This window comes from Mus pahari, chromosome 2 (assembly GCF_900095145.1).
Source record: "Mus pahari chromosome 2, PAHARI_EIJ_v1.1, whole genome shotgun sequence".
Lineage (NCBI taxonomy): Eukaryota > Metazoa > Chordata > Mammalia > Rodentia > Muridae > Mus > Mus pahari.
In genome coordinates this window covers 135514653-135525673 of record NC_034591.1, presented here as the reverse complement: position 1 = coordinate 135525673, position 11021 = coordinate 135514653, and the positions used below count along the sequence as shown (strand labels likewise).

At 36.4% G+C, this 11021-nt stretch overlaps 1 protein-coding gene across 17 annotated transcripts in view; it reads left to right on the top strand.

Moving 5' to 3' along the window:
- Wnk1 (WNK lysine deficient protein kinase 1) overlaps positions 1 to 11021 on the top strand; it is a 126127-nt gene that overhangs the window by 66437 nt on the left and 48669 nt on the right. For all 17 annotated transcript variants that reach the window (XM_021189889.2, XM_021189888.2, XM_029534809.1 and 14 more), the window contains exon 5: positions 10354 to 10442. In XM_021189889.2, the coding sequence (XP_021045548.1) occupies positions 10354 to 10442 (89 nt within the window). The remainder of the gene's footprint in view (positions 1 to 10353; positions 10443 to 11021) is intronic.

The window sequence follows — 11021 nt, the reverse complement described above, 5'->3', positions numbered from 1 at the left end:
GGTTTCTCTGTATAGCTCTGGCTATCCTGGAACTCACTTTATAGACCAGGCTGGCCTCGAACTCAGAAATCCCCCTGCCTCTGCCTCCCGAGTGCTGGGATTAAAGGTGTGCGCCACCACGCCCGGCTAGTTTGGGGATCTTATGTACAACCTTATGTTATCTATAGCTCATAAGATTTTCTTTTTTATTCCTAGGGTTTCTGTTTTAATTTGATTATTTGTTTTCTTCCATTCCATGTGCATCTTATAGTTGTTTTTATTTTATTGTATTTTATTTATTTACTTTTATTTGTTTGGGGATTTTGTTTGGTTTTTGCCCTGATTGCTTTGCAGCTCACTCTTTTTTTTTTTTTTTTTTATAAAAATTAGACAAGGTTGCTCTATATAGCCCTGGCTGTCCTGGAACTCACTTTGTAGACCAGGCTGGCCTCGATCTCAGAAATCCCCCTGCCTCTTCCTCCTGAGTGCTGGGATTAAAGGCTTGTACCACACCTCTAGGCAACACCCATATCTTGAAGCTTGGAAAAGGCATTTTTAAAAAAAAATCTGATTTGAGTTAGCCAAACATATAGTCTTAAACAATCTTCCTCATATGTGTAAGCTGAAAGAACTACTACATTTTTGTCCAATACCTGACATCTTAGACTACCTGCTTGGTAGTGATAAATCACTGAGCCAGAAATTACTGCTGCTTTGAGATAGCCTGTTAGAATTCGTGCATTTCTAACCTTTAGAATAGACGTTGGATTTTTTTTTTTATTGTTGTTGTTTTTTTTGTTTGTTTGTTTTGTTTTGTTTTTCCGACACAGGGTTTCTCTGTGTAGCCCTGGCCGTCCTGGAACTCACTTTGTAGACCAGGCTGGCCTTGAACTCAGAAAGCCACCTGTCTCTGCCTCCCAAGTGCTGGGATCAAGGCGTGTGCCACCACAGCCCAGCAGAAGTAATTTTTAAATTGCATACATTTTGTGTGGGGGAAACTGATGTATCATAGTAAAATGTTGTGTGGAAGTCAGAAATCAACTATCAGGAGTCTGTTCTCTCCTTTCAACATATGAATCTGATGGATTGAACTCATATCAGGCTTAGTGGCGAGTTCTTTTACCCACTAAGTCATTTAGCTGTTCCTAGAGTAGAACTATTTCTACTAAATAGCATCTAACCCTTACCTGATTCTGTCAATGATTGAACCTTGATATCTACTGTCTTATTTGGGATTCAGTCTCATACCATTTCAATGGATACAGCTTTATACTATTGCCACAGCAGTACTTTTTCTACTATATTAATATTATGAAGAAGAGCTAAACCATATTTAAATTCAAAGTAGCTTTTATTTGAGCCCATGAGATTTTCTTTCCAGGAAATATCTGTACATGTGTAGGCTTTTAATAGAAGGAAAAAAAAAATAAAAAGAAACCTTTACTGCTTTTGTATAACAGTTCACTGTTTTTTTTTTTTTGGTTTTTTTTTTTTGTTTTTTTAAACTATGCATTAAGTGGAAGCAATTTAATGTCTCTTACTCCTACCCTTCCACACACAATGAGAGTTGAACTCTAGACTTCAGCAATGCACTGTACCACTGAACTGTGATGTTCCCAGCCCTAATATTACCACATTTTCAGGTGGGAAAACAGGAACTATTTCTATTTTTCTATGTGCATGAGTGTTTTGTCTGCATCTATTTCTATGCACTACTTGTACCCAGTGCCCATGGAGGCCAGAAGAAGATATCAGATTTCTCTGGACACAGGAGTTACAGATGGTTGTGAGCTGCTGTGTGTGTGTGCTGTGTCCTCTGGAAAAAAAGCTAGTGGAACTATAAGTTAACTAGATAACTGCCAGTGTATTGTCTCTTTTTGATCATTCTGAATTTGCTTCGTTGACTGAGTTCAGTCATTTACCTCACTTTTAAATAAAAGTTAGTTTCAGTATGATTGGCATGAAAGAAGTGTTTCAGTAGGTAGGTATCTAGTGTTACATATAGGAAAGCCTCCAAGGTAGATTTCAAAGTCAAGGAGGCAGAGCTTTTGGATACAGTAGGTGGAGCTTTGAGCAAATAAAAAAGTCTGTGCTTATTCAAGGATGTATTGCTATTGTAGGAGAAGCAGAAGAAACTACCAGTAGCAAAATCCCTGTCTTTCAGGGTTTATATCCACAGAGCCAAGCTAAATATATTGTTGGCTGAACAAAACAATCTCAGAGTTGGGAAGCATGACTATTAAACAAGAACTATGCTCCACCTTTGGTATTCGTCTTCCTTATGCTGTGGGCTAGGTTATGGTAGTTTATATTTCTATTTACTTTCCCCCTAGTTTTTACTAAAGTCTAATAAGTCTGTTGTCTTTTCTGATGGATTTTATGAAGAAAGATTTTTGTTCAGTATTTGTTATTGTAAATTCTCATTGCTGCTGCTGTTCTCAAAAGGATTGTATAAATGAGGTAAGAATTTCCAGTCTTTATATAGAGAGCATCTTATAACATTTCCAATGATGTATATAGGAAATTTCACTTAAATTACTGAAATTATTCAATGATGTATAGTTTATTCTGTGTGAGGAAATATGCTTTTCTAAATTCAGTATCATTAAGACAGGTTTTACTTTTAAGATACTAAATGTTACCCTAACTTTTGAAACTTTTAAGTAATTGCTTTTAAGAAGCAATTACTGACAATTTTTAAAAAATCAAAGATTGAACCAAAGAATTCTATACTATGACTTATTTCTGTGTTTCCAGCAGATTAGTTAGTTGGCAAACAAAATTAAAGGTGTGTGCGTGTGTGTGTGTGTGTGTGTGTGTGTGTGTGTTTCAAATTCATTGGTGTTATGCTTACATGGATGTGTGTATCAGGTGTCAGAAGCCCTGGAACTGGAGTTACAGACAAGTGTTAGCCCTTAGGTGGATGCTGAAAAATGAACCTGGGTCCTCTGTAAGAGCAGTCAGTGCTCTTAACCACTCAGCCATGTCTCTAGCACCTAAAACTACATATTTGATACTTTGGAGTCAAACATTATTTACTTTTTATACATTATATGTGTTACAGAAGTAATTGAGACAAGGTTACAGAATGAGAAACCACAATTTTATATTACCTTGAAAGTATCTAGTAGGTATCAATAGATATTCAATACATACTTAATATAATTTAAAGAAGAGAAATAAGCTACTCTTACATGTTTGAAGGGCATGTATGTCTATCAAGACTATTGCCTGTCAATTACAATAATAAAGCAAGAGTGCTTTAAGAGCTAAGTTGCTTGTTTGGAGGAGTAGAGTGAGAAAAGTGTGTGCCTTTATTGAATAAAGCTTAATTTTTTTCTTTAATAGTAACCCAGTTTTTCTTAGTAATGGTTTTATATTTTCTAACTTTATACAGAAAATACATTTGCTTTTACTAGTTGGAACAGAACCAAGTGTGATTAAGCTAACAAGTAAGAAAAGGGGGTTGCTTTTGCAGGGTTATAAGACTTTTAAGTTAATCTTCGCCTCTATTTGATGTATACATGTCAAAAAGAAATAAGATGAAGTTAATATAAGAACATTTGTTATTATTAATGTGTTCTTTCTGGTGCTAAAAATTATGTTTTAGAATAACCAGACCAACTTTTTAAAAATGTCAGTGATCAAATATATAAAGTTCTTAAATCTTAAAAATAAAAAGCCTATGAGTATCTCAAAACCTTGCCACTCAATGTCTCACGACTCTCCTGTAAGTCACTTTCAGGCTTGGAAAGCTTTGAACTTATTCCATATACTTCACTTTCTTTTGTTTTGTTTTGTTTTGATTTTTTGAAACAGGGTTTCTTTGTGTAGCCCTAGCTGTCCTGGTACTCACTTTGTAGATCAGGCTGGCCTTGAACTCAGAAATCCGCCTGCCTCTGCCTCCCAAGTGCTGGGATTAAAGGCATGTGCCACCTCTGCCCGGCTATACTTTACTTTTATACTATACTTTCTTGTACATTATTATTATTGTTTATTTGAAACAGGGTTTCTCAGTGTAGCTTTCTCTGTTCTGGAGTTCACTCTGTATAGTCCAGGCTGCTTGTGAACTTACACAGATCCACCTGCCTCTGCCTCCAAAATGCTGGGATTAAAGGCACGTGCCACCATTGCTGGACCACATAATTATTTTTTAAAGACCATTTCCTAAGGCTATAGTGGCTTCTAGACATGTTTTATTACATTCATGTGGAATCATCTGTTTCTAACATGTCATAAATTTAAATAACAGTATAAACTAATATATTTGAGGTTGTGCTATACATAACTTTTTTTTTTTAAAGATTTATTTATTTATTATATGTAAGTACACTGTAGCTGTCTTCAGACACTCCAGAAGAGGGCGTCAGATCTTGTTACGGATGGTTGTGAGCCACCATGTGGTTGCTGGGATTTGAACTCCGAACCTTCGGAAGAGCAGTCCGGTGCTCTTACCCACTGAGCCATCTCACCAGCCCTACATAACTTTTTAATTTTGTTAGGAACTAGATATGAAAATATGAATAGGTATATGTTTTTATGAGTCGCTATGGTTAATAAGATAGCTAAATTTTAGAATCACCAGGGATAAAAAAGCAGGGTCAGGAGAATTTCTTATGTCCTTCCTACATTAATACAAAAGTTAGTACATATTTGCTATCTTAGTTTAATATGTTACTGCCAGTAATTTAAACACATTCCATTGAAATTCTGTATTATAGAAGTCACTTTCTTTTCCTCATTAAATTTTCTGTTGTTATTTTTCTGTAGCATTTGAACTGCCTTCACATTCAAAGTGTAACTATATTCAATTTGTTATACCAAATTATGTTTCAGACCATAATATTTTAGATGTTTCTTGCCATTTAAAAGTTTACTTTATGCTGTTTTACTTTATTGTAGAAAACAAAAGCCAATGTAAAACAGAAAACTCAAATTTTCTCCTTACCAACCTTAGTGCAAGACATCCATAAAATTTCTTAAAGGAAGTTTGTTTTGTTTTGTTTTCTTGTAAATTACTATTTTACTTACTGTGTGTATGTCCACAGCTGTTTGTGTGCTGTGACATTTGTGGTTTTATTTTATTTTTGTTTTGTTTTTGGAATGAGGTCTTGTGTAACCTAGGCTGACCTTGAACTTGCCTTGTAACCATTAATGCTCTTGAATTTCTGATCCTCTTGGTTAATGGCACCTCCCTGAGTGCCAGGATTAATCATGAACACCAGACCAGATTCGGCTTATGTGATGTTGGAATTCAAACCCAGGGCTTCATGCTTGTTAGGCAAGTACTGAACCAACTGAAACACAACCCAGTTTCTATTTATTTTATTTTTAGATTTTAAATACTCTTTTGCTCTATCACTGCATTCTTTGACTTTAGCTCTATTGTTTTTATTTGTGAAGAACATGTCTGCTAAAATCGGTAATAAGACAAGAGTGTCCATGATCTCCACTCCTATTAATATAGTGCTTAAAGTCTTGTGACTGAAGGTGTTAACAGTGGTACACATAGGAAAGGATGAAACAAAGTATTCCTGTTTGCATATGGTACGATTCTATGCATAAAAGACTAAAGCCTCTACCAGAAAATTCTGGCCACTGATAAACACATTTAACAAAGGAGCAAGAACATAAACTTAACATATAAAACTTGGTAGCCTTCTTGTATACCTGGCAGCTGCAGATTTCCATTTATTCTCCTGGTCCTTTGGGTCTCTTTCTCCTGTCTCTCCATATAACCTGATTCTGTTCTCCCACCCACTTCTTTGCCTCCTATGACTATTTTGTTCCCCCTCCTAAGTGTGATTAAAGCTTGGGTCTTCCTTCCTTAGCTTCTTTGGGTCTGTGGGATGTATCAAATTAACCCAATTAAAAATGGGTGCAGAGCTAAACAGATTTCTCAATAGAGGAATCTGGAATGGACAAGAAGCACTTAAAGAAATGCTCAAATCCTTAGTCGTCAGGGAAATCAATAACCATATCTTAACATGGAAAAGGATTTTTGTTTTTTTGTTTCTTTGTTTGTTTTTATAAGCTCTTTAAGTTAGCCAAGTATGGGACTACTGCAATTCTGTCCAATACCTGATATCTTAGACTAAAAGAGGTGTGTGCCACCAGGGTGGCTTTTTTAATATTAGCACCCACAAAGATGGAGCATGGGTAGGGATAATTTAAACTAAAAACTTTCAGAAATGTTGCATGGAAACCTACTAATGTAGAAACTTTCTAAATCTACACAAACATACAAAGAATTTAAAAGGAATTACCCTGTAGCTGAGGTGAGGTAAGGGGGGAAAACAGTTGTTCTCCTTGACACTATAAGGTATTTACAAAAAGAAAAATAAGAAAAGCCCAGTGGTAGGCATGCATTTCCTCTCTTGGAGTTGGTCCTTAGTGGATCTCATAGGCTATTGTCATCTGGAAATAGATGGTAAGATTATATTGCTGAAGGTACTATAAACTAGTACCTAGAACATGGAGAAAGCAAAGCCTCACAATAATCTAGAAGCTTCATCCCTTCTAGCTAGGTTTTTTTTAGTTATGGAAGGTGCAGCTACTAGTGCAGAAGAGTCATCACCAGTCTTCACTCCGCTGTGAAGTTAGCTAAGAGAAAGATTGGCCTGCCAAGATATAGCTACTGGTGCAACAGTAGCAGGATGTTATGGAGGTAACCACCCCCCCCCCCCCAATCCCCTTTGGCTTTTGTTTTGCTTTATTTTCCTAGGTTGAGTTACATACACTGTGAAGCTTTGTTTGTCCTGTAAATGTGTGTAACGGGTTGGCCTCTTAATTCCGAGATCCACCTGCCTCTGCCTTCCAAGTTCTGGGAATAAAGGCTGTGTCATTATGACCAGCATCCAAACACTTTCTGATTGGATCTAAGGCCCACTTCCTAAGAGAGAACACATGCTTGTAACTGCAGTTTGTCCAAGAAGGTCATAGGCGCTAGAGAAATACCTACTATTATTATTCAGCTAATGGGTATAATATTAAAATGACTCTTAATGGTATACTACTATACCCATATATTAATACATTTCACAACTTATTGGGGTGTTTTGGATACAGCAGGGCAGCTGCACATATGTACTTATAACAGTTGTGACAACACGTACAAGACCTGGGTAAATAAAGCAGACAAAATCCTAGTATGAATAGGGACAACCTTTAAGAGGTTATTACAAAGGATCCAGTCAATGACTCTACACTCAAGTGTATACTGGCAACACTAAGTGGACTCAAAGGGGTTTATGTGTGCACGGATTTGTGGGAGAAGTGATAGGCTTGATGAAGGCACATATACATATATGAAATTATCAAACAGAATTATGTGGACAAAGATATTTAGGGAGGAAAACACAAAAAAGTGATCTTTGTAGTCATTCTCAGATTTAAACTTTCAAATTACCTTCATGTGACTTGTGGATTTACTGTATTACACAGTCAGTTGCTGTGTAATAAAAGTTACTCTTAGGAGCACAATTCTAAATCACTGCTTGAAAGAATGCAACAGGTTATTAATGAGAATCAAATTTGTGTTTCACTTACATGTTTAACGACTTTGACACTAAATCATTTGATGTATAACCAGTGCGAGTATGAAACTAGTGATAGTACTGAATCTTATAATACATTTCCTCTAGGACTTAATTTACCTTATTGTAAAAATTTTCCAAGGTGTTTTTTTGAACAGAATCAAGACAAATATTAATATTTTGAGTCTATACTTGAAGAATTCAAACTACTGTGTTTCATTTAGTCTTGTGAAAGATTATGTATCTTTCTGTGAACTAGTTATCACTAGTTTTATTTCTGTTACAGAGACTATGCAGATGATTAGAATTTATGTATCAAACTCCCTCCCATCTATGTGTCTACAGATTTACATCACCACTTCTACATATTGCTATATCTCCCTGGATTCCTTTTGGGAATGGATTAGGTTTGGGGGTTTGCTTTGAGACAGGTTGCATTATGTAGCCCTTAGGTGGTCTAGAAATCACTATGTTAATTAATCAGGCTGTCCTCAAACTTAAAGGAGTATGCTACCATGCCTGGCACTTGGTTTCTTAATCCATATCATTACTGAAATGAAATGGCAATAAATGCGAAGACCTTCTCCTTCTAGCATACCTCTCCATTAATGCTGTTTTGACACATTGCTGAAAGTTTTATTTTTTTTATTTTTTTTAAAACTAATTTATTTATTTATTATATGTAAGTACACTGTAGCTGTCTTCAGACACTCCAGAAGAGGGCGTCAGTTCTTGTTATGGATGGTTATGAGCCACCATGTGGTTGCTGGGATTTGAACTCTGGACTGTTGGAAGAGCAGTCGGGTGCTCTTACCCACTGAGCCATCTCACCAGCCCCAAAAGTTTTATTTTTGAAGTATTTATTTGTTTGTTTTTGGAGACAGGGTTTCTGTACACAGCCCTGAATATACTGGTACTCACTACGTAGACCAGGCTGGCCTTGAACTCGTGGAGATCAGCCTGCCTCTGCCTCCATAGTGTTAGAATTAAAGGCATGTCCCATCACATCCAGCCAAAGAATTTGTATCAAATTAAAATTTTAAGCTATTACTGTACTCTATGGTTTTATGTCAACATGACACAAGCCAAGTCATCTGAAAGGAAGGAACCTCAATTGAGAAAATGCCTCCATAAGATGGTTTTGTAGGTAAGGTTGTAGGATTTGATTTAGTGATTGTTGCAGGGCGGGGGTGGGGTGGAGGGGGGATGGGCTCAGTCCATTTTGTGTGGTGCCATTTCTGAGCCAAGCCATGAGGACCAAGTCAGTAAACAGTGCACATTAGTCCCTGCCTCCAGGTTCCTCACTGTTTGTGATGCTGTCCTGAGTTCCTTCCCTAATTCTATGGAAATGTTAGCCAAATAAGCCTTTTCATTTCCAGATTCCTTTCCTCATGGTGTTTCATTGCAGGAATAAAAACCCTAACTAAGATACACTATGATGTTAGTTTCAGATAGAGTAGTGCTGATGAGATTTCTTCTTAAATTAATTGCAATACTTATATTTCATGTGAGTCTGATTAATTTTCATTTTATGACTGGGGTTTGGTTTTGATTTGTTTTGTTTTGAGACAGGGTCACAGGTAGCCTAATCTACCCTTGAACTCTGGTTTTGGATGGGGCAGGTGGTTCAAAGGATACTAACAGATTACTAGGCACTAATGAGTTTGTTTTGGTGAAATCTGCATTTATTATAATCAGCAGGTGAGACACTTGTAACAATGCTTAAAAAAAAAAAAAAAAGAACAAGAAAAATGTGAAAGCAGAGATTTTGTGAAATTGCCAGATTGGGGACTTCTAGGTAGATGCTAGACTGAAGCAAAAGGAAGAAAACTACTAGGCAGACAATGGTCAGAAGTACTAGGGTCAAGTGGGGGAAACAGCCTTGCTGATTAATTAAGCTGGTGCATCTTTTCCTTTTTGTTTCATTAGAAACATTATTAATTCCAAGAACCAACTGACAGGAGCCAATAGCATGGTAGAGACTTTGAGAAGAGTCTCTTTCCTGAAGAGACTCAAGACCTGAGTGATAGGGGAGGGAATAAAGATTAGGTTGAGGGGTTGTTCATAGTAAAATTCTACAGCCAGACTCTTAAATTTCTAGGCTACCGGTGGGGAAGGGTTTAAAGATAAAGATGCAACATTTCCAGGGATTTCAGCAAGTCTTCTAGCTGGGGTGGTAGTGGTCAGTTTCATAGAAAATATCATAGTAGGATGCCTATTAATATCTGTGAGAGGAACTTGATGAGAGGTTTGATTCTGATGTACTCCATTCTGACATTGCTCCAAGGATAACCTTGCAAGTCTGACCCTCCTGCCTCCGTTTCAAAAGTGTTGGGCTTATAGACTTATATCACTGTTCCTGATTCTCATTTTTCTGTTTTATTTATGTAAAGTTGCTCTTTCGTTATTCTGGCAAATCAATAGTAACCCATAATTCTTAGTATTAAGTATTTTAAAGAGTATTATATAATATGATGTCTACCAAACTGTGTGAATTCATACCTATTCCTGGGTCCATTGTCCAGAATAAAGGCTGAAGTAATCAATATGTTTTCAAGGTTGCACAAAAGATTTTCTAACCAATCAGAGCACCTGGATACCATTTAACTGTAAGATGTCGTCAGCAGCCTAATTTTTTTTCTGCCAAAAGACCTGTCATACTACTTGTTGTTTCTTGAGATTGCCACTTAATACCTCTGGTCCCTACACTGATCAAGTCCTGCAGGTACATTGGAAAAAGGGCCAGGATATTAAAAAGGCAGCCTATTTAAAACAAAGCTCAGTATTCTCCTCTCATTTTCATTATTTCTATGACTTTTTTTTTTTTTCTGGATTGTAGGGAGTGAAGCCAGCCAGTTTTGACAAAGTAGCAATTCCTGAAGTAAAAGAAATTATTGAAGGATGTATCCGACAAAACAAAGATGAAAGGTAAGTTGCTTCTTTGACATGATGTTATTTGAACAATGAGAGTAAATTTAATACTTGTGTTTCATTTTTTCATTCATAGCAATAATATTTTTAAAAATTAGATTATTTCCATTGAAGCTACTTAGATTTGGCCACTGTAACTGTAAAAAGTGGTTTAGTGAGTTTTTTAAGTAAGCCAGAACCACCTTACAAGAGACTACTTATAGGATAATTTAGAAAGCTCTATAATAGTGTTTATTCTCCAATGAAGCAAACACATTCCTTAATCTTTTCCTCATTAAAGTTTGAAAGGTAAAGTAAAATTTTGGCTGTTGAAAAATCAGCTCAGCTACACAGGCCTGGATTTTTTTTTTTCCTGTCATTATTCCAGGATTAAAAAAAAAGCAAAACATCAAAATTCCTTTGAGTAAAAAGAGATTTTACCTAAGGCCTAAGAGGAGATCTGGCTTAGTCATTTGTACAAACAGAACTTTTCTGAGAAAAGTGTCAAGTATCTGTTAGGCAGTGTAGCTAATGGGTCACCTGTAGGCTTGGCAAAGAGCCATGATCTTTATTTGAAAATAATCTGCCTTTACCACA